The sequence below is a fragment of the Ovis canadensis genome, chromosome 8 (genome assembly GCF_042477335.2).
Source record: "Ovis canadensis isolate MfBH-ARS-UI-01 breed Bighorn chromosome 8, ARS-UI_OviCan_v2, whole genome shotgun sequence".
NCBI lineage: Eukaryota > Metazoa > Chordata > Mammalia > Artiodactyla > Bovidae > Ovis > Ovis canadensis.
In genome coordinates this window covers 75,055,461-75,077,421 of record NC_091252.1, presented here as the reverse complement: position 1 = coordinate 75,077,421, position 21,961 = coordinate 75,055,461, and the positions used below count along the sequence as shown (strand labels likewise).

Here is a 21,961-nt window from a genome sequence, read left to right as displayed (position 1 = left end):
CTTACAGAGATGTTAAAAAAAAAGTTTTATCCAAATTTTTTTTTACGTTTTGTAAAAAGATTTATATCTAACCAAACTATTAAATACAAGAGTAGCAAAAAGACATTTGAGACATAAAAAATTTCCCATAAATGCCTTCTCAGGAAGCCAATAGACAATGTGCTTCACTAAATGAGGAAGTAAACCAAGAAAGAGGAAGAATGGAAATCAGGAAACATGAGAGAGGTAAAGGGAATTCCCAGGATGACAGCAAAGGAAGTGCTAGGACCACAGCTGTGCAGCAGACCAAGAAAGTCACCAAACCAGAACAGAGCAAGAAGTCAAGACTCTCAGGGTATTTGTATGTGGGAGTGATATCACTCAAGAAAATATTAGAATGTATTAATATAGATTACCTGATAGATTTGATCTTGGATGACATTGCAGACAGAGGTATTTTACAGAGTTCTTGTACAGGTTGGGAAGACTGAGTGTTCTTAATACTAAACAAATAAAAATAAAAGGTTATCATTAACTCCAAGAAAAACAGAAAGCTGCAAAAGAATGGAACTATAATCATAGTGTTCTATCTGATTTAGCAATGAGTTTTATTTCAATAATTAAAAAATAGAATATGAATTAAAAATTGATTTGTAATTTTCTCAAGAAATAGGGAAAAGGACAGCAGTGTAAATAATTTAATTCTTCATATATCATTATGGGAAAATAAGAGGTAATGTCAAAAACTGATGTATGGACATCAATATAGGCATATGACAGCAATATAGCCATCTTATTCACAAATGAGAAAGTAAATCACAGAAGCAATATCTGTAATAGTTCAATATTTTTACCTGGGGAGCTTTGAGAAGCATGGCAAAGTTAGAGGAAGGGGTAATGGGGAGAGCAAAAAAATATTGTTTCTTGTGATAAGCTTTCTAGTATCATTTGACTTTCAACTATTTTCTTGCTATACTTACAGAACAATGTTATTTTCAAAAAATTAATTTATTCCTTCTATTTAATTTTTATTCTTCAAAGGTTGATTTTATAATACAGCACTGAGCTTTATTAATTTGTCTTTTTAGTTACCTACTCCAGTTCTTTGGGCCTCTATCAGGTTACAGATATATTCTTGGGAGCCCTTGGTTAGCGTGTTTGTATTCGTTTTAATTGTAATTAATATATACAGGCATACTTCATTCTACTGACTTTTGCTTTATTGTGCTTCACAGATACTGCATTTTTTACAAATTAAAAGTCTGTGGCAACCCTACATCTAGCAAGTCTACTGGTGCTATTTTTTTCTAATAGCATCTGCTTACTTCATGTTTCTGTGTCACTTTATTTAGGTAATTCTCCAAAAATTTCAAAGTTTTTCATTATTATTATGTTTCTTACGGTGATCTATGATTAGTAATCTTTGGTGCTATTATTGTAGTTTGTTGGAACACCACAAACCATACCCATATACGATGGGAAACTTAATGGATTAAGTGTTGCTGGTGTTCTGACTGCTCCACCAACCAGCTGTTTCCCTGTCTCTCTCTTTATCCTCAGGCCTCCCTATTCCCTGACACATGATAATATTAAAATTAGGCCAAATAATAACCCTACAATGGCTTCTAAGTGAAAGGAAGAGTCATATATTTTTCACTTTAAATCAAAAGCTAGAAATGTCTACACTTAGTGAGGAAGGCCTGTTGAAAGTCAAAACAGGGCAAAAGCTAAGTATTATGCAACAAAAAGTTATGAATGTAAATGTTCCTGAAGGAACTTAAAAGTGCTATTCCAATGAACATATGAGTGATAAGCAAAACAGCCTTCTGGCCAATAAGGAGAAAGTTTTAGTGGTCTGGATAGAAGATCAAACCAGCCACAATATCCCCTTAAGCCAAAGTCTAATCCAGAACAAAGCCCCAAGCCTATTCAATTCTATGAAGGCTGAGTGAGGTGAGGAAGCTGAAGAAGAAAAGCATGAATCTAGCACAGATTGGTTCATGAGGTTTAAGGAAAAAAGCCATCTCCATTGTATAAAAGTACAAGGTGAAGAAGCAAGTGCTTGATGTAGAAGTTACAGCAAGTTATCCAGAACACTTACCAAATGTAATTCATGAAGGTGGCAACGCTAAACAATTTTTCAGTGTAGACAAAAAACAGTCTTAGTTTGGAAGAAGATGCCATCTAAGATTTTCATAGCTAAGGAGTCAATGCTTGGCTTCAAAGCTTCAAAGGACAGGCCGACTCTCTTGTTAGAAAGAGAAGTTGAAACCAGTGTTCATTCAGCATTTCAAAAGTCCGAGGGTCCTTAAAAATTATGTTAAATCTACTCTGCCTATGCTCTACCAGTAAAGCAACAAATATTAGATGACAGCACATTTACTTACAACATCTGTTCAGTTCAGTCGCTCAGTCATGTCAGACTCTTTGCGACCCCATGAATCGCAGCATGCCAGGCCTCCCTGTCCATCACCAACTCCTGGAGTTCACCCAAACTCATGTGCATCGAGTCGGTAATGCCATCTAGCCAGCTCATCCTCTGTCGTCCCCTTCTCCTCCTGCCCCCGATCCCTCCCACCATCAGAGTCTTTTCCAATGAGTCAACTCTTCGCATGAGGTGGCCAAAGTACTGGAGTTTCAGCTTCAGCATCATTCACTCCAAAGAAATCCCAGGGCTGATCTCCTTCAGAATGGACTGGTTGGATCTCCTTGCAGTCCAAGGGACTCTCAAGAGTCTTCTCCAACACCACAGTTCAAAAGCATCAATTCTTCGGCACTCAGCTTTCTTCATAGTCCAACTCTCAAATCCATACATGACCACCAGAAAAACCATAGCCTTCACTAGATGGACCTTTGTTGGCAAAGTAATATCTCTGCTTTTGAATATGCTATCTAGGTTGGTCATGACTTTCCTTCCAAGGAGTAAGCGTCTTTTAATTTCATGGCTGTAATCACCATCTGTAGTGATTTTGGAGCCCCCTAAAATAAAGTCTGACACTGTTTCCACTGTTTCCCCATGTATTTCCCATGAAGTGATGGGACCAGATGCCATGATCTTCGTTTTCTGAATGTTGAGTTTTAAGCCAACTTTTTCACTCTCCTCTTTCACCTTCATCAAGAGGCTTTTTAGTTCCTCTTCATTTTCTGCCATAAGGGTGGTGTCATCTGCATATCTGAGATTATTGATATTTCTCCCGGCACTCTTGATTCCAGCTTGCGCTTCTTCCAGACCAGCATTTACTAAATATTTTAAGCCAACTGTTGAGACCTACTGCCCAGAAAAACAGATTCCTTTTAGAAGACTGTTGTTTATTAACAAAGCACCTGGTCATCCAAGTGTTCTGATGGACATGCACTGTGAGATTAGTGTTGTTATCATGCCAGCTAACACAATTTCATTCTTTAGCCTACAGATCAAGGAATAATTTCAACTTTTAAGTCTTATCACTCAAGAAATACATTTTTAAGGCCACAGTTGCTATAGATGGTGATTCCTCTGATGGATCTGGGCAAAGTAAATTGAAAACTTTCTGGAAAGGATTCACCATTCTAGATGCCTTTAAGAACATGAAGTGAAGTGAAGAAGTGAAGTGAAGTCGCTTGGTCGTGTCCGACTCTTTGCAACCCCATGGACTGTAGCCTACCAGGCTCCTCTGTCCATGGGATTTTCCAGGCAATAGTACTGGAGTGGATTGCCATTTCCTTCTCCAGGGGATCTTCCCAACCCAGGGATCAAACCTGGGTCTCCCGCATTGTAGATAGATGCTTTACCATCTGAGCCACCAGGGAAGTCCTAAGAACATGAGAAGAGGTCAAAATATTAACATTCATGGGAGTTTGGAAGAAACTGATTCCAGCCCTCATGGATAACTTTGAGGGATTCAAGACTTCCATGGAGCAAGTAGCTGCAGAGGTGAGACAGAATTAAAAATGAAGCCTCCATGTCCTGGCTATTATAAATAGTGCTGCGATGAACATTGGGGTACATGTGTCTCTTTCAATTCTGGTTTCCTCGGTGTGTATGCCCAGCAGTGGGATTGCTGGGTCATAAGGTAGTTCTATTTGCAATTTTTTAAGGAATCTCCACACTGTTCTCCATAGTGGCTGTACTAGTTTGCATTCCCACCAACAGTGTAGGAGGGTTCCCTTTTCTCCACACCCTCTCCAGCATTTATTGCTTGCAGATTTTTGGATCACAGACATTCTGACTGGTGTGAAGTGGTACCTCATTGTGGTTTTGATTTGCATTTCTCTAATAATGAGTGATGTTGAGCATCTTTTCATGTGTTTGTTGGCCATCCGTATGTCTTCTTTGGAGAAATGTCTATTTAGTTCTTTGGCCCATTTTTTGATTGGGTTGTTTATTTTTCTGGAATTGAGCTGCATTAGTTGCTTGTATATTTTTGAGATTAGTTGTTTGTCAGTTGCTTCATTTGCTATTATTTTCTCCCATTCAGAAGGCTGTCTTTTCACCAATAAGAAAGCTGTGGTACATATACACAATGGAGTACTCAGCCGTAAAAAAGAATTCATTTGAATCAGTTCTGATGAGATGGATGAAACTGGAGCCGATTATACAGAGTGAAGTAAGCCAGAAAGAAAAACACCAATACAGTATACTAACACATATATATGGAATTTAGGAAGATGGCAATGACGACCCTGTATGCAAGACAGGAAAAAAGACACAGATGTGTATAACGGACTTTTGGACTCAGAGGGAGAGGGAGAGGGTGGGATGATTTAGGAGAATGGCATTCTAACATGTATACTATCTTGTAAGAATTGAATCGCCAGTCTATGTCTGACGCAGGATACAGCATGCTTGGGGCTAGTGCATGGGGATGACCCAGAGAGATGTTATGGGGAGGGAGGTGGGAGGGGGGTTCATGTTTGGGAATGCATGTAAGAATTAAAGATTTTAAAATTAAAAAACTAAAAAAAAAACTAAAAAAAGAAAAGAAAAGAAAAAAAAGAAAAAAATAATAAAAATGAAGCCTAAAGATATGACTAAATTGCTGCAATCTCATGGCAAAACCCTTAACAGACAAAGAATTTCTTCTTATGCATGAGCAAAGAAAAGTGGTCTCTTGGGATAGAATCTACTGCTGATGAAAATTCTGTGAAAACTGTTGAAATAACAGCAAATAATTTAGAATTTTACATAAATTTAGTTCATAAAACAGCAGCAGGCTTAGAAGGAAAGACTAATTTTGAAAGGAGCTCTACTGTGGGTAAGATGCTGTCAAATAGGACTGCATGCTACAGAGAAATCACTTGTCAAAGGAAGAGCTAATCAATGTGGCAAACTTCACTGTTGTCTTATTTTAAGAAATTACCACAGTCACCCATCCTTGAGCAACCACAGTTCTGATAAGTCAGCAGCCAACCCTGAGGCAAGACTCTATCTCAGCAAAAATATTACAACTCACTGAAGCCTCATATGATGGCGAGCATTTTTTAGCAAAATAGTATTTTTTTAATTAAGGTATGCACATTTTTTAAGATAATGCTACTGCACGCTTAATAGAGTATAGAACAATGCAAACATAATTTATATACACTGGGAAGTTATAAAGTTCATGTGACTTGATTATAGCAATATTACCTTTATTTTGGTGGTCTAGAACTGAATTGCAATATCTCCAAGGTATGCCTGTATAAGCCAATTCTGGGTCATCTGGGTAGCTGTCATGTCCATATTAACACATATATCTTTCATTTTGTATCTTCAGTATCATGTGCATATCTAGTTATATCAGCTCAAAACAGCACTATTTTAATAACTGCAGGAACATGAGAAAGAGCAGTAAATGATGTATTTGTATCAAAGGAGGTCCGATTGAAATTATGGCAGGTCATATGAATGAAACTTATGTAGTAATCTGAATAGACCAAGAGTTGATGAAGTGGAGTCATTTTACAAAGTACATTGTAGAAGAATACCATGAACTCAAAAGGACCAGTATTCATGTTGCAAGTAACAGTTCGGGTTCAGCAAAATATTATCTGTCACATGAAAGTAATGTTGTTAGTATGAATTGTATTTATTGTTTTCGTATGATTTTCAAAGTAAGATTTGTTAATTCTATCATATAATAATTAAATATCAGAAGGATATACTTATTTTTATATCAGTATATATTGGTAGAAGTAATAATGCAATAACTTGTTTCAGTCACAGTGAGTTCTTTTTCTTCCTTTATTTCAACATTAAGTTATTCTGTTAAGAGAATATGTACATTACTTAAACTTGAGAAGTACTGATGAAATATTGTTTGTATTTACTAAGAGACTGCTCTGGAATGGTTTGCTACAATCCAATATGAAGTATCACTCACTATGGCCCTCACCAAGCACTCATTAACTTCAAAGGAAGTACTTTTTTCCTCTCACTCATTTTAATTCATCAATTTTATTATCAAATGATACAGTAAACAGCATCATTGTCTTCCTCTCTGGGATTTCTTTATCCTGACCCCCACTTACTAGGTACCCATCTATACCTAATCTATGCCTCCCCTGAACTCAGAGAAAGGGGTGAGAAAGTTTGGGAGTAGGATATTTTAGTCTCCTTTTGCCGCCATAAACAAGTTACCACAAACCTAGTGGCTTATAAACAACACAAATTTCTTCTTTTATAGTTCTGAAGGTCAGAAATCCAAAATGAGTTTCACTGGGCTGAAGCCAGGTGTCAGCAGAATTGCATCCCTTCTGCAGGACTGTGAAAAGAATCTGCTTCCTTGTCTTTCCCAGCCTCTCAAGACTCCTCACATTCCTTGGCTTGTGTCCCTCCATCACTCTGACCTCTGCTTAGATCACCAAGTCTACTTTTCTGACCTGACCCTCTTTCATTTTTAAGGACCCTTGTGATTACATGGGAACCATCCAGTAATTGTGGATAAACTATCTCAAGATCCTTAAGTGGATCACATCTGCAAAGTCTCCTTCACCACGTAAAGCAGCATATTCACATGTTCCTGAGATTAGGGTGTGGAAGCCTTTCTGGCGGCAAGATCCTGCCTAACACAGTGGGTATCAGTATGCCAGCCAGTCTCAAGAGGAGAAGCTCTGATGGAGGAATCCGATTTGGAAAAGTATGGGAACACATTCTCCAGAAATAGGAGAAAAGGGGCACGAACGTAGGTTAAGAAAAAGAACCGTTATATGGTCAATGAAGAGGAAGTTCTTTTTCTGAGGATTAAGGAACAGGTTCAGGATTTGAGAAGGGAGGAAAGACTTGGAAAATCTGCAAAAGAAGAAAAAGCAACTGCTTCCCTGGGGCTTATTTGAATAAAGGCAGTTACCTGAGTAAGACACGAGGTCGGAGGTCACACCAATTAGCATGTACATGAAGATGGCACTAAACCCACTGCCAAAGAGCCATCTAAATTTATATTCAAATTTTACAGTGAAACCAAGTAATGACATCAGAATTAAAGTGCTTCTCCTACCTCTTTCTGATATGCCATTGTTCCTCTTTTTCCTTGATTCCTATTAGAAACTTGACACTAATTAAGCTAGCATATGGGGGGGGGGGGTGGGGATGAATCACAGGCCACACTGGAAATAAACCAAGAAATAAGAAAACTTGATCTCTGCCCCAAAGAACAACCATAGTGAAAAACTGCACTAGCAAGGGGCATGTGTACAGAGAGTTTAAACTTTTTAAAGGACAATACTAGGAGCCTGCTAAGATCTATCAGCCGCTTCTTTTTCCTAGGACATTTGCCCAGGAGACAGCTACTGAAGCCTCGTGTATTTCTCTCTTGCTGTGTCACAGGATGTTCTTTCTCCCCCATCCCCCCGCCACCCCCGCTCTGCTCTCCCGCTGCATGCGTGTGTACGTGTGCGTTTGGTTTCTCTCTCCCCTGTAAGAGCGCAGCTGCCCGCCAGTCTCCTGCTGCTGCTGCTGCTCTGACTAGCTTTTGCTGCCTCTTGCCTCTCCTTTCTCTTTCTGCTTAGCACCTTGCATTCTGGTAAGTATGACAAACACTCCCCCAGCCCTGTGAGATGTAGGGTGCGGTTTGTGGTGTTCGAAACTTGCAACTTTGAGACTGCCAGTGAACTGCTGAAGAACTTTCCATTGTTTTATTTATAAGTAAAATGTGTTGCTCAGGAAGGGATGTGTGTGTGAGTGTGGTCATCTAATGGGACTGCCAGGACAAGTGAAAAATAAAATTCTCTCTCAGAGGAGGCAAAAGATGGGCAATAAAGTTTGTAGAAGATAAAACTTAGAAATAAGTTCTTGCTGTAAAACTAACTGATAAAGAAAGAGACAATTTACAAATAACAAGAGTTTTTTGATTTTTTTTTCGTTTTTGTCCTCTTGGGGACTTATTGAGGCTACTTTTAGGAACTGAGTTGTCCTGTGGTTTACAATGACTCAGTTATTGTGTTTTAAAGTAAATGTGGAGCATGAGTTTAAAGGAGATCATGCACTTAATATAAAAAAAATCAATGATTATGGCCTCTGATGAATGAAGAATAAATCAAATACAAGCAAAACATTTGTATTCAAACTAACCACACTAAAACTCCTATGGACAGCTGGTTTTAAACTCATTGCTTTGAAGTCTGGTTTACTTTAGAGTTTATTTCATCCTCAGAAGGCCCCCTAACACTTTAAAACTCACATACAGGTTTAAACCAATCAATGTTTACTGTTTTCAATTTGATTTAAAAGGTATTCTCTTCCTTTTAGTTCTAAAGATGAGGTGTTAAAGGCCAGGGCTTCTTTTAGAAGAGCTTAAAATAACTACTGGCTGGACAGCAGGTGCCATGGATCTTTCTCCAAGTTCAGGGGAGGCATAAGTTATATATAGATGAGTGCACCCAACAAGCAGGGGTCAGGATAAAGAATTCCAGTGACGAAGACAATGAAGCTGTTTACTGCATCATTTGATAAGAAAGATGGTAAATTAAAATAAATGAGAGAAAACAGTTCTTCCTTCAAAGTTAGTGAGTACTTGGTGAGGGCCGCAGGTGGGTGGTAATGTCTGGACACTGAATTTTCTGTTCTTGTTGCATTCGAGCATTTGACTTCACCTGTCCTGAGAAGGGGAGGAGGAAGCTGTATAGTGCATGGAGCAGTGTGTTTTTTTCACTTTCATGCCAACACAACAGCAAAACCTGTGGATTATTAGGACCCTGTCATAATTTCATGCTGCCAATTAGCAGCACCACCATTAATTATTATTCACAAGTAAAATGCACCATAACTTAAAGGCAGAAGCCAAACATATTGCAGCTCTAGAACTGGTGATAGCCAGTCACCCTAGAAAGCCTGATTCAGCCCATCCCTCACTCCCTATTTCCAAAGGGATTACTTGGGATTATTACATTATACATGGATTATTCCCCTGGTTCATTCCCTCCCTGCTTTTAAGACATTTCTACTTCTTAAAAATTATTGTTATCCTAGAGCTTCTTGACTGAGATGAGAAAGTCATACTATATTGGGGTGTTTTTTACCCCTAAAAGAAAGTCTGTTTCTATATTGGAACAAAAGACAGAAAGACAGAATGTTTGCTCAGTTGCATCTGACTCTTTGTAATCCCATGGACTGTAGCCTGCCAGGCTTCTCAGTCCATGGGATGGTAGATTCTTTACCAACTGAGCCACCAGGGAAGCCCTCATTGGAACAAAATGGTATAGAAATTCAGGGAATTGTCATTATATCACCATGTTTCCATACACGTTCACATCTTTCCTCATGTAGTCTTATTTTAAAAATGATGCTGGTTTGAACCTCAAAAAAGTGTTTTTTTCTGATTAATTAGTACATGTCGCTCATCTGGGAAAAGGAAAATACCAGAAAAGCAAGTGTTTCCTCTATCCAGTATAATAATTGATCTATATTAATGGGCTCAGGGTTTCCCTGGTAGCTCAGATGGTAAAGAATCTGCCCCCAGTGCAGCTGGGTTCAATACCTGGGTCTAAAAGATCCCCGGAGAAGGAAATGGCAACCCACTCCAGTATTTTTGCCTGGAGAATTCCATGGACAGAGGAGCCTGGTGGGCTACAGTCCATTGGACTACAAAGAGTCAGACACGACTGAGTGACTAACACACAATGGGCTCATACTAATTAATATGCACTAAAATAGAGTTTAGACTGTTACTGTTATGAGTGATTTTAGTAAGGTCAGTGGCTCTTATACTCAATGTTTTAACTTTAGGAGAAAAGTATCAATTTAAATTTAGACATTAAATGTAGATTAAACATTAAATTAATGTATTTCTAATTACTGTAAATCTATGTAGAATTATAGATGAGAATGACAACACAAATTGGCTATTCTAAGCAAAATGACAAATATGACCATGAAAAATAATACCTTGAATTAATCTGTTAATGTCAATAACAGGAGATACTATTGGAAATTAAAGACCAAAATCAAACATATGCTAAAAGTATGACTTAATTTGGAAATGCTTCTCACTGTTTCTACCCAACTAATTGCAATATCAATGCTTTGTGGAAGTACATTCATTCTGTGTTAGAAATTGTAATCAGTAGGTACCAGTGTGGGGATAGCCTTACCATATGCCTGTAACTGGGTTAACTACATCAACCCTGGCTGTGCTTACCAACAGATACCACTCCCAGTATGGAGAGCAATCAGCCTGGGCAGCTGTCGGGGGAACCACCATCAGCACCCGCGAGGGATAGTTCAGCACTGTCCAGTCAAAATGGCCTGGAGAAGCAAAATGATCAGGACCACTCAATCCCACTCCCAGCACCAGAGCAGGCGGCAGGTATACAGCTGGAACGGGGACCCCATGATATCTCTGAAGAGTTGAACCGACAACTGGAAGACATCATTAACACGTACGGGTCCGCTGCCGGCGCGGCAGGGAAGGAGGGTACCACCATGGTCAAGGAGCAGCCTGAGAACACAGACCCACCTGACAATGAGGATGGAGACGGCGAGGAGGCCCCTGAAGAGGCGGAGAGAGAACCCGCAGCCACTGGAGAGCCATCCACAGCCAAAGAGCCTGTCAGCAACAAAGAGCAAAAACTGGAGAAGAAAATTCTAAAAGGATTAGGCAAGTAGTTACATTCTAATGTATGGTTTTTCTTTGAATTATTCCTAAAATGGGGCACTTCCAACCTTTGCTAAAAGCCATACCTCAAACTTGGATTTTAGCACAATAGCTTCCTTCGGGATCGCCCTACATCTTCTCTTACTATACTTGTCCCCAGCCCCCTCCCCCTCAACAGAACTAAAATGAACTTTTCAGTATGTTACCCATCTATTCTCTGTCCCTTGTGGTTTCCCACTGCTCATAGAACAAAGACCAGACTTCTTAACATTGTCTTTCAGGCCTTAATAGCTAACCCCAACCAGCTTTCTCTCATCAAGTTACCCCCCAAAGCCTGTTTTCTGAACACGCTGCCCTGATTACACCATTACTATCATCACCACTGTCTAGTAGTTGGTCATTCTCATCTTCTCTTTCAGTTCTTTCAACAGGTCATGCTCCACTCCCCAACAGGGCCCATGTCCATTCTATTTTCTCTACCTAGAAATCCCTCCCCACTTCCCAGTTCGGCCCTCTCAGAACTTAACTCATCACTTAGCTCACAACTCAAATGGCATTTTCTTAGTCTCACCCTGAAGTCTTGTTTTCCATTTCAGTTGTACTATATATCTTTTCTTCCTGACATTTACATTTGAGAGTATACATTTATTTTTGTGGTTATTTGATTAATACATCTTGTCCCCACTAGGTCTTCTATCTCAAGAGCAGGGGCAATGTGTGTATTTGGACATCATTGGATGTCTAGCATCTAGAACAGTGGTTGACATGTGCTAGGTGCTCAATGAATATTTGCTGAATATCCATTATAAGGATGAATGAATGAGTGAATGAATGAAAAGGAAATTGTTCAAAGCAAAGCTAGTACAATCTAGATTTAAACAAAGTCTAAATACAGGGATGGTTTTGTATATAAAATGATTGTCACTGGATCACTTGAGTATTTCCATTACTACACATATAAAATATTTTTTATTTTAATAAAACTTCAAAAATATATTGATTATGCTACTGCTGAGTCACTTCAGTCATGTCTGACTCTGTGCGACCCCAGAGACGGCAGCCCACCAGGCTCCCCCGTCCCGGGGATTCTCCAGGCAAGAATGCTGGAGTGGGTTGCCATTGCCTTCTCCAATGCATGAAGTGAAAAGTGAAAGTGAAGTCGCTCAGTCGTGTCCAACTCTTCGCAACCCCATGGACTGCAGCCGACCAGGCTCCTCCGCCCATGGGATTTTCCAGGCAAGAGCACTGGAGTGGGCTGCCATTGCCTTCTCCATATTAATTATAGAATGTTGAAAATTGCAGAAAATACTTTCACTTTCATTAGTTCACTGGTTCAGCAAATATTTACTAATGCCTAGTCTTTATGAGGTACACAAAGATAAAAAAAGATCTTTGCTTAAGGACTTTGGTTAAGTCTAGAGAGAAAGTAGACACATACACTAACTGCTATACAGGGTAAGTGCTGGAACAGGCACAGGAAATTGTTAGGAGAGCATGGAGTAGGGGGGTTGGAAACGCCTAAAATGTCTATACAAGAAAGGTGAGAGAGTTAATTTTTTTAGCTATGAGTGAGGGCATGTTACTACCCATATGAATGTCCTCTGCCTGTCTTCCTTGGTGAAATTTCACTGAAATACTCACTACAATCACTACCTCCTATGTGATACATTCCCTGACAGGCCCAGGGAGAGTTAGCATCATCTTCTGTAGTTCTCCATTAAATTTTCTGCAGCAATCATCTGTTTATATACCTGTATCCCAAGCTGGAGGGAGAATCTATTGAGATAGTGGTCACATCTTGCTAATTTCTGGAAGCTGGTGTGGCGGAGTGAAAGATCATGGGCACTGGAGTCAGAACTGGGTTCAGACTTCAGTGAATAGGTTATGTGCAAACCCCAAAGTATGTCTGTGCTGGCATAGGACCTCACTATGGGGCTTAAAAGCACGGCTGGTAATGCTTTCAAGAAGGGCTAAAAGATACAAACAGCTACTTTACCTACTCAGCATAAAGATTAACTCAGATAATATCAAGTTCTAAAGTGCAAGGTTGGAATCACTCTAGTGTTTTGGAACTTTGGGAAAGAGAATAAAGTTGTTCTGTGTTATAGAGGTATTTTCTGTTCCCCATCCAAGGCATCTCAGAAATAAGCTTTTGCATTAGTCATTGTTAAACTTTCCATTGTTGAAAGTTAAGTCGCTCAGTCGTGTCTAACTCTTTGTGACCCCATGGACTGTAGCCCACCAGGCTCCTCTGTCCATGGGATACTCCAGGCAAGAATACTGGAGTGGGTTGCCATTTCCTTCTCCAGGGGATCTTCCCAACCTAGGGATCGAATCCAGGTCTCCTGCATTGCAGGCAGACGCTTTAACCTCTGAGCCACCATAATCACATTGCAAAGGTGAATGATTTCAAGTGTTTCTAACCAGGAAAGATCTTTGGCTTTATCACCCTAAAACTACTTCTACGTAGGAATTTGTATGTGTTATAATGGGGGATAGGTATGAAGAAAGCAGGGGAAAAGTTAAAGATGACCAATTTTTGACTGTCTTCCACGAGTTATTTCAAAATCTGTATTAACCTCATGTGCTGCTGTGTTCAGTAGCTCAGTCATGTCCAACTCTGCAACCCCATGGACTGTAGCCCTGCCAGACTCCTCTGTCCATGGCATTTTCCAGGCAAGAATACTGGAGCGGGTTGCCGTGTCCTACTCTAGGGGATCTTTCCGACCCAGGCATTGAACCTGGGTCTCCTGTACTAGCAGGATTCTTTACCTGATTCTTTACTGCACAGATGCACCTGGGAAGCGTATTAACCACATACTTACTTCCCTGGTGGCTCAGACGGTAAAGCATCTGCCTACAATGCGGAAGACTCAGTTTCAATCCCTGGATTGGGAAGATCTCCTGGAGAAGGAAAAGGCAACCCACTCCAGTATTCTTGCCTGGAAAATCCCATGGACTGAGAAGCCTGGCTACAGTCCATGGGGTCGCAAAGAGTCAGACACAACTGAGTGACTTCACACTTTCCTTTACCAAATAATCAAAAAAATTTAGAGAAAGAAAAAAATGTCACAACTAATTCTGTCATTTTGTATAAATTACCAAAGTTCAATTGAATGTGTTTATCAGGACCAGTGTTTGTGATCAGAGTGCCCACATGGGTGCACACTAATTACATGCGTATAAGCTGCTGATACTTTCAAGCTGTTCCTCTGAAGACTGTCGATATATTCTCTAAACATTGTACTATTTCAGCTACATTATGAGTTAAACTATATTTTTAGGCTAATTTAAATATGTAACCATTGTTTTAAACATCATTTCAATTGCCTGAAAGTGGCTTCAACAAACTGCTTGGCTCTTTATCAATTAAATGACATTATTATGTCATTTAAACTATGGTCTAGACCAATGACTTCAAACTTAACTGTCCATTGGAATCAAATACAGAATTTGTCAAAAATGCCATTCTTGAGCAAAGAGATTCAGAATTGGTAGGTCTGGATTGGGGCCAAGGCACTCTGGGTAATTTTAACAAAAACAGATTGTGGAAACGATGGTTTTATGCTTCAGAAAATGCTTCCTCTACCTTTCTGGAAAAAATATAAAGTGCCAGATGTGGTCTTCTTTCAGAAACTATTCAGAACTTTTACAGAATTTGAGTATGTCATTCAATCCATATCTAAGACATATCCTTAGTCTTTGCTTACATATTTGATCAAAGACCAATCTTTAATTAGTGTATGTTTGTCAGATAACATTTGCTTTATTGATATTTTTGAGATATTGAAATGTTCTGACTCTCTAACCCCAAATTTTCCAAAGTATATGCTTTGGGATATTTGACATTTCAGAGCAAGATAATTTTCCAACTGGCAGAATTCTCTGACCTTTAACATACACAACAGTGAAAATCTCCAATAGTGATGGGCATAGTTTACAATATTTCCTAAATTTATTGGACCAAAAACATCCATCTTTCACAGAACACTGATTAATATATGGGAAATGTCTCTACAATCCAAGCACCCAGGACTTGTTTTTCCTTTACAGGCTGCATATCCTCCCACTAGTAACACACTGTACACCAGAGCAGTTGAGGTAACACTAAAATCTCTTTAGTTGGTGGAGTCACTTTCTCCTTGGCACTGAACAAAATAAAAACAGATTCCCCACTAGACAGCACTATGACCTGTCCTGTTAGAGTCTAAGTATGTCCCTTCCTCCCCTCACCCCATCTTCCAGCTCACAGGTGTCTTATTCATCTCTTCTCTATCAACATTATGTGAGTGGCACAAGTACCACATAGTAAGAAGCACAAAACAATGATAAATGTAATATCCCTTTTGATATTCAGGTTGATAACCGATTGAGTAGGAAATCATGGATCTGAAGCATAAATCTGGGAGAAAAACAAGCTGATCCACAGGTCTATTATGAGCTCAGAATTTATCTAGTCAATGTATCGATTTCTAGATAGGAAAATTAAAGCCTAGAGAGTTTTAAAGTCTGCCCCCAAAAGTTATTCAACTAATTGATGTGATTGTGTAATTAGTCATAAGGAAAGCAAAGTGCAGACCTAAAGTCACTAATGTTCAGGACCAAAGAGAGACTAATCGGTATGTCGGTTGAGAAGCATTTAGCTGAGCTATAGTTCAGTTTAATGGGTTTCATCTTTCCAGTTACAGGGGAGTTTCAGTTCTACCTTCTGAGTAGCATCTTGACTAGGACACTGGTTTTCTAAAGTCTTTTCAGCTATTGACTTACTCTGCCTTAGAACGGTCACCTTCCCAGGTGGTCTGTTTTATAAGATTTTAGCTTGATTTCTAGTTTCACTCTGAGAAAGAAACAAACTGTAGCTTTGAAACAAATGCTAAATTTTCTGGAAGAAATGGTAGAAGACCAGAGGAATTTAGGGGAGAGAGGAATCCACAGAGACTGAAGGGTTCATGAATAGATGCATATGGATGCTCAAACTTAGGTCAGACCCTGAAAAGAGAGGAGGGTTTAGAGGAGTAAGTGAATTAAGGGAAAAATAATTGTTTGCAGTAAAATGATTAGTACTTTCTTCTGACCCAAGTTGGAAATGGATATATTTATTTCTTACTTCTTTTTCTGATATTTTTCTTTTTTATTGTAAGGTTTTGTTTTGTTTTCCCTGGAATAATCTCATTATTCAGTTCAGTTCAGTCACTCAGTTGTGTTCAAATCTTTGCAACCCCATGGACTGCAGAACGCCAGGCTTCCCTGTCCATCACCAACTCCCAGAGATTTCTCAAACTCATGTCCATTAAGTTGGTGATGCTATCCAATCATCTCATCCTCTGCCATCCCCATCTCCTCTTGCCTTCAACCTTTCCCAGCATCAGGGTCTTTTCAATGAGTCAGTTCCTCACATCAGGTGGCCAAACTACTGGAGCTTTAGCTTCAGCATCAGTCCCACCAATGAATATCTAGGACAGATTTCCTTCAGAATGGACTGGTTGGATCTCCTTGCAGTCAAAAGGACTCTCAAGAGTCTTCTCCAACACCACAGTTCAAAAGCATAGTTCTTCAGTGCTCAGCTTTCTTTATGGTCCAACTCTCACATCGACACATAACTACTGGAAAAATCACAGCTTTGACTAGATGGACCTTTGTCGGCAGAGTAAGGCCTCTGCTTTTTAATATGCTATCTAGGTTGCTCATAGCTTTTCTTCCAAGGAGCAAGCGTCTTTTAATTTCATGGCTGCAGTCACCATCTACAGTGATTTTGGAGCCCAAGAAAATAAAGTCTATCACTGTTTTCATTGTTTCCCCATTAATTTGCCATGAAGTGATGGGACTGGATGCCATGATCTTAGTTTTTTGAATGCTGAGGGGTTTTTTTAATATTTATTTTTATTTATTTGGCTTCTCAGGGTCTTAGTTGTGGCATGTGGGATCTAGTTCCCCAACCAGGGATCAAACCCAGGGCCCCAGCACTGAGAGCTCAGAGTCTTAGCCACTGGACCACCAGGGGAGTCCTGAATGTTGAGCTGTAAGCCAGCTTTTTAACTCTTTTCTTCCACTTTCATCAAAAGGGTCTTCAGTTCCTCTTCGCTTTCTGCCATAAAGGTGGTGTCATCTGCATATCTGAGGTTATTTATATTTCTCCCAGCAATCTTGATTCCAACTTGTGCTTCATCCAGCCCTACATTTTGCACACTCTGCATATAAGTTAAATAAGGAGGGAGACAATATACAGCCTTGATGTACTCCTTTCCTGATTTGGAACCAGTCTGTTGTGCCATGTCCAGTTCTAACTCTTGCTTCTTGACCTGCATACAGATTTCTCAAGAGGCAGGTCAGGTGGTCTGGTATGCCTATCTCTTTAAGAATTTTCCACAGTTTCTTGTGATCCACGATCCACACAGTCAAAGGCTTTGGCATAGTCAATAAAGCAGAAGTAGATGTTTTTCTGGAACTCTCTTGCTTTTTCAGTGATCCAACAGATGTTGGCAATTTGATTTCTGGTTCCTCTACCTTTTCTAAGTCCAGTTTGAACATCTGGAAATTTACAGTTCAAGTACTATTGAAACCTGGCTTGGAGAATTTTGAGCATTACTTTGCTACAGTGTGAGATGAGTGCAATTGTGTGATAGTTTGAACATTCTTTGGCAATGCCTTTCTTTGGGATTGGAATGAAAACTGACCTTTTCCAGTCTTGGGGCCACTGCTGAGTTTTCCAAATTTTCTGCCATGTTGAATGCAGCACTTTCATAGCATCATCTTTTAGGATTTGAAATAGCTCAACTGGAATTCCATCACCTCCACAAGCTTTGTTTGTGGTGATGCTTCCTAAGACCCAATTGACTTTGCATTCCAGGATGTCTGGCTCTAGGTGAGTGATCATACTGTCATGATTATCTGGGTCATGAAGATCTTTTTTGTACAGATCTTCTGTGTATCCTTGCCACCTCTTCTCAATATCTTCTGCTTCTGTTGAGTCCATACTGTTTCTTCCTTTACTGCGCCCATCTTTGAATGAAATGTCCCCTTGGTGTCTCTAATTTTCTTGAAGAGATCTCTAGCCTTTCCCATTATATTGTTTTCCTCTATTTGCACTGATCACTGAGGAAGACTTTCTTATCTCTTCTTGCTAATCTCATTATTAGGCTCATTTTTTTTTCTTTTTAGGAAAGCTTTCTTTATAGTTATAGCTAAGAAACTGCTAGTAGTTTAAACACATAAAACTGATTTTTCTTCCTGTGTCTGACACTGTCACCTAATGACCCCATTTCCTAAAATTGTAATGACAGCCTTTCTTATGAGATGATTGGTCTAATCTCTCCTCCACACAATCACACACAGCACTTTAGTCCAGCAAAATTTTAATGGATGTGTAAAAACTAAGCTCTCTCATGTACAAAGTTATGGATTATGTACATGTTTGTCTCCAACTTCTTGGATTTTTTTTTTGTAGAAATCATTTTTGAAGGGTAGATTGATGCATCTGAATGTTAAACTTCTATACAAAATAAGAGAATATGAGAGCAGAAAAAGACCTCAGCAAGTGTGACAATTTAAAAAAAAAAAACTGTTCTCATTGTTAGAAAAACTAAAGGGGAGAAGATACTGAACATAGAAAAAGAGATCCACTGGCCTCACTCAAGTGTTTCTATCTTTCCCAAAAGAAACACGATATGGTTTTCTGGTTGATACTCACATTGAGAGCTATGCTAAGCATACATTAAAGGTCACAGATGACAGTAAGACCTGTCTTTCCTCCAGTTGATCACAAAGTTGTTTTCTGGACAGTGTTTATTTGATTTACATGATATTAGTGTGCACAGGTTGGCTCTGTTTAGTTCCATTATTACCAAGATTCACTAAACACTTGCCATGGACCAAACACTATGCCAGGTTCTAGGCCAGACATGATAAACAGTACAGTCTCCTGCCTTTAATGGATGATCCTCTAACCCAGGACAGCAGTCATCACATGAGCGCCTTCCACAAACTGAAGACCAGGGTGAAGGGATGGCCAGACCAACACAAGCCATCCCTGCTACTATAGAAATCACTCAAAGCCAGGCCTGGTTGGGGAGGGACAGCAGAGTTTATCAGTTTAAAGGAAATGTTATGCCATAGGCCATAATCGGGTTGCTGGTCAGGCACCACTCACCCCCACCCTCTCCCCCGTCTCAGACCATGTCTCTAATCTGAACTGACTCACTGGGCAAAGATAGATGAAACCAGCTGTTAGGAATGAGGTCATTTTTTTCTTTTTTCAAAAGAAGTTTCTTTTTATTTCTCTAGGTTTCCCTGGCATCAAAATTCCACATGGGAGTGGAGTGATTTAGAACAAGTAGACAAATTCTGGATCCAAGCCTTGGCTCTGCCAGTGTTAATTACATAACTTTGGGCTTCTCTGGGCTTTCTATTCTTAATCTATAAAATTAACCAGTTGTCTGGCTGCTCTTTGAAGTTCCTTCTAAACCTAAAATTCTTTGATGCCATTAGAGTTACCAGATTTAGCAAGTGTGAAAAAACAAGCCACCCAAGGAACATTAAATTTCAGAGACACCATTATTTTTCAGTATAAGAGTGTTCCATGTCCTATATTTCACCTGGAAACCCTAATTCCATGATATATTTGCCTCTCCAAGATGAAAGCAAAAATTCCAACAAAGGAGAAACGCCTGTCTTGTGGGAGAGGTTGTCAAAATTGTTAACATTCTCAAGCAGATTTATATCAGGAAACGTAGGCTCCATTGGGTGGCTTGACTTCTCTATTCAGATTAGACAGGGCAGCTATAATAGGTAGCTGAGGATGAGGAAGCTGCTCCACCTTGACCCTACTGTTGGCAAAGATACGTTCAGTGGTACGTGTGTGTAAGCCTTAGGGTCCGGCTCCTGCCTGCAACCCTCAACCCTGTGGATACTGAAAGATCTACAGGTATCCCTGTGGATACCAAAGATCCAGTCATCTCAGGAAGGCTAACTGGGAGGTTGAGCTCAAAAGACAAAAGGAAGAACAATGGGGAAAGAAAAGAAAGAATCTAAGGCTCACTATCAAATAATCATGAACAGATGAGTTTTTAAACATAACACAAACTCCAGCTGGGAACAAAAAACGAAACTGCCGACAGAGATTAAGGCCTAGGTGGGAGAAGTGAAGATCCGGGGAGGCTAAACTTGTAACCAAAGAGACACAAAAAGGCCTGGGGAAAAGTGTCTTGGGTCCATTTTCTCTATATATTGACTTTATTCTCTGATAGGAAATACGATCAGAGTCATTCCCACACAAACTGCATGAAATGGGCTCACACACAGAAGCAAGACAATTGGTTTCCCTCCCCAAAAAGAAAGAGGCACTAAAGGAGCAAAACCAAAAACATGGTCAGACTAAACTGTCAAGTTTCTCTGCTTTGGGCTGGAATTTTTACAGCTCCAGGTATTAATGCTGGCTGTTTCATAGTAGTCAGATATAGGCTGGTTTGCTGCTGCTTCTTTTTTTTTTTAATAATTAACATGGGGAAGTGGATGATTTACTCTTCCATAAAGTCAGTGGTTTTTTATTCTTCTGAATATTTTCAGAATGTTCACAATCCCCTGGAATATTTAGAATATAAGGGGAATAATAAGCAATAAATGCTGGAGAGGGTGTGGAGAAAAGGGAACCCTCCTACACTGTTGGTGGGAATGCAAACTAGTACAGCCACTATGGAGAACAGTGTGGAGATTCCTTAAAAAATTGCAAATAGAACTACCTTATGACCCAGCAATCCCACTTCTGGGCATACACACCAAGGAAACCAGAATGGAAAGAGACACATGTACCCCAATGTTCATCGCAGCACTGTTTATAATAGCCAGGACATGGAAACAACCTAGATGTCCATCAGCAGATGAATGGATAAGAAAGCTGTGGTACATATACACAATGGAGTATTACTCAGCCGTTAAAAAGAATTCATTTGAATCAGTTCTGATGAGATGGATGAAACTGGAGCCGATTATACAGAGTGAAGTAAGCCAGAAAGAAAAACACCAATACAGTATACTAACACATATATATGGAATTTAGGAAGATGGCAATGACGACCCTGTATGCAAGACAGGGAAAGAGACACAGATGTGTATAACAGACTTTTGGACTCAGAGGGAGAGGGAGAGGGTGGGATGATTTGGGAGAATGACATTCTAACATGTATACTATCATGTGAATTGAATCGCCAGTCTATGTCTGACGCAGGATGCAACATGCTTGGGGCTGGTGCATGGGGATGACCCAGAAAGATGTTATGGGGAGGGAGGTGGGAGGGGGGTTCATGTTTGGGAATGCATGTAAGAATTAAAGATTTTAAAATTTAAAAAAATAAAAAACTAAAATTAAAAAAAAAAAAAGATAAATAAACTCCTAGGAAAAAAAAAAAAAGATAAGGTCTGGCCTTCTGGGCTCTCCAGTGCAGGTGGAGAGCAGATGGAGGTGTCATTGTTCTTTCTTTGCTTAGCAGTATTTACAAATGAGGGGCTTGTTCTCAAATTCCAACACGCATGGCCTTTTATAGGGACTTCCCTGGCGGTCCAGTAGCTAGTACTCTGCAATCTCACTGCCCAGGGCATGGGTTTGATCTTTGTTTCTCACATGCTGCATGGCACAGCCAAAAATAAAAAAAAAATAAAAATAAAAAGAATATAAGGGGAAGTAACTAAGAACAAATTCTTGGGATGGAAATTTGGGGACCACTCTTATAGTCTTATAGACTTCCCTGGTAGCTCAGACGGTAAAGCGTCTGTCTACAATGCGGGAGACCTGGGTTCGATCCCTGGGTCGGGAAGATACCCTGGAGAAGGCAATGGCACCCCACTCCAGGACTGTTGCCTGGAAAATCCCATGGACAGAGGAGCCTGGTAGGCTACAGTCCATGGGGTCGCAAAGAGTCGGACATGACTGAGCGACTTCACTT

General features: G+C 39.8%; 1 protein-coding gene across 1 annotated transcript in view; it reads left to right on the top strand.

The window, feature by feature from the left end:
- The first annotated feature begins 7,796 nt into the window (after positions 1-7,796).
- Positions 7,797-21,961, top strand: part of TXLNB (taxilin beta) — a 56,430-nt gene continuing 42,265 nt past the window's right edge. Inside the window, exons 1-2 of the mRNA XM_069598551.1 lie at positions 7,797-7,958; positions 10,578-11,030. Coding sequence (XP_069454652.1) covers positions 10,592-11,030 — 439 coding nt within the window. The 5' untranslated portion in view covers positions 7,797-7,958; positions 10,578-10,591. The remainder of the gene's footprint in view (positions 7,959-10,577; positions 11,031-21,961) is intronic.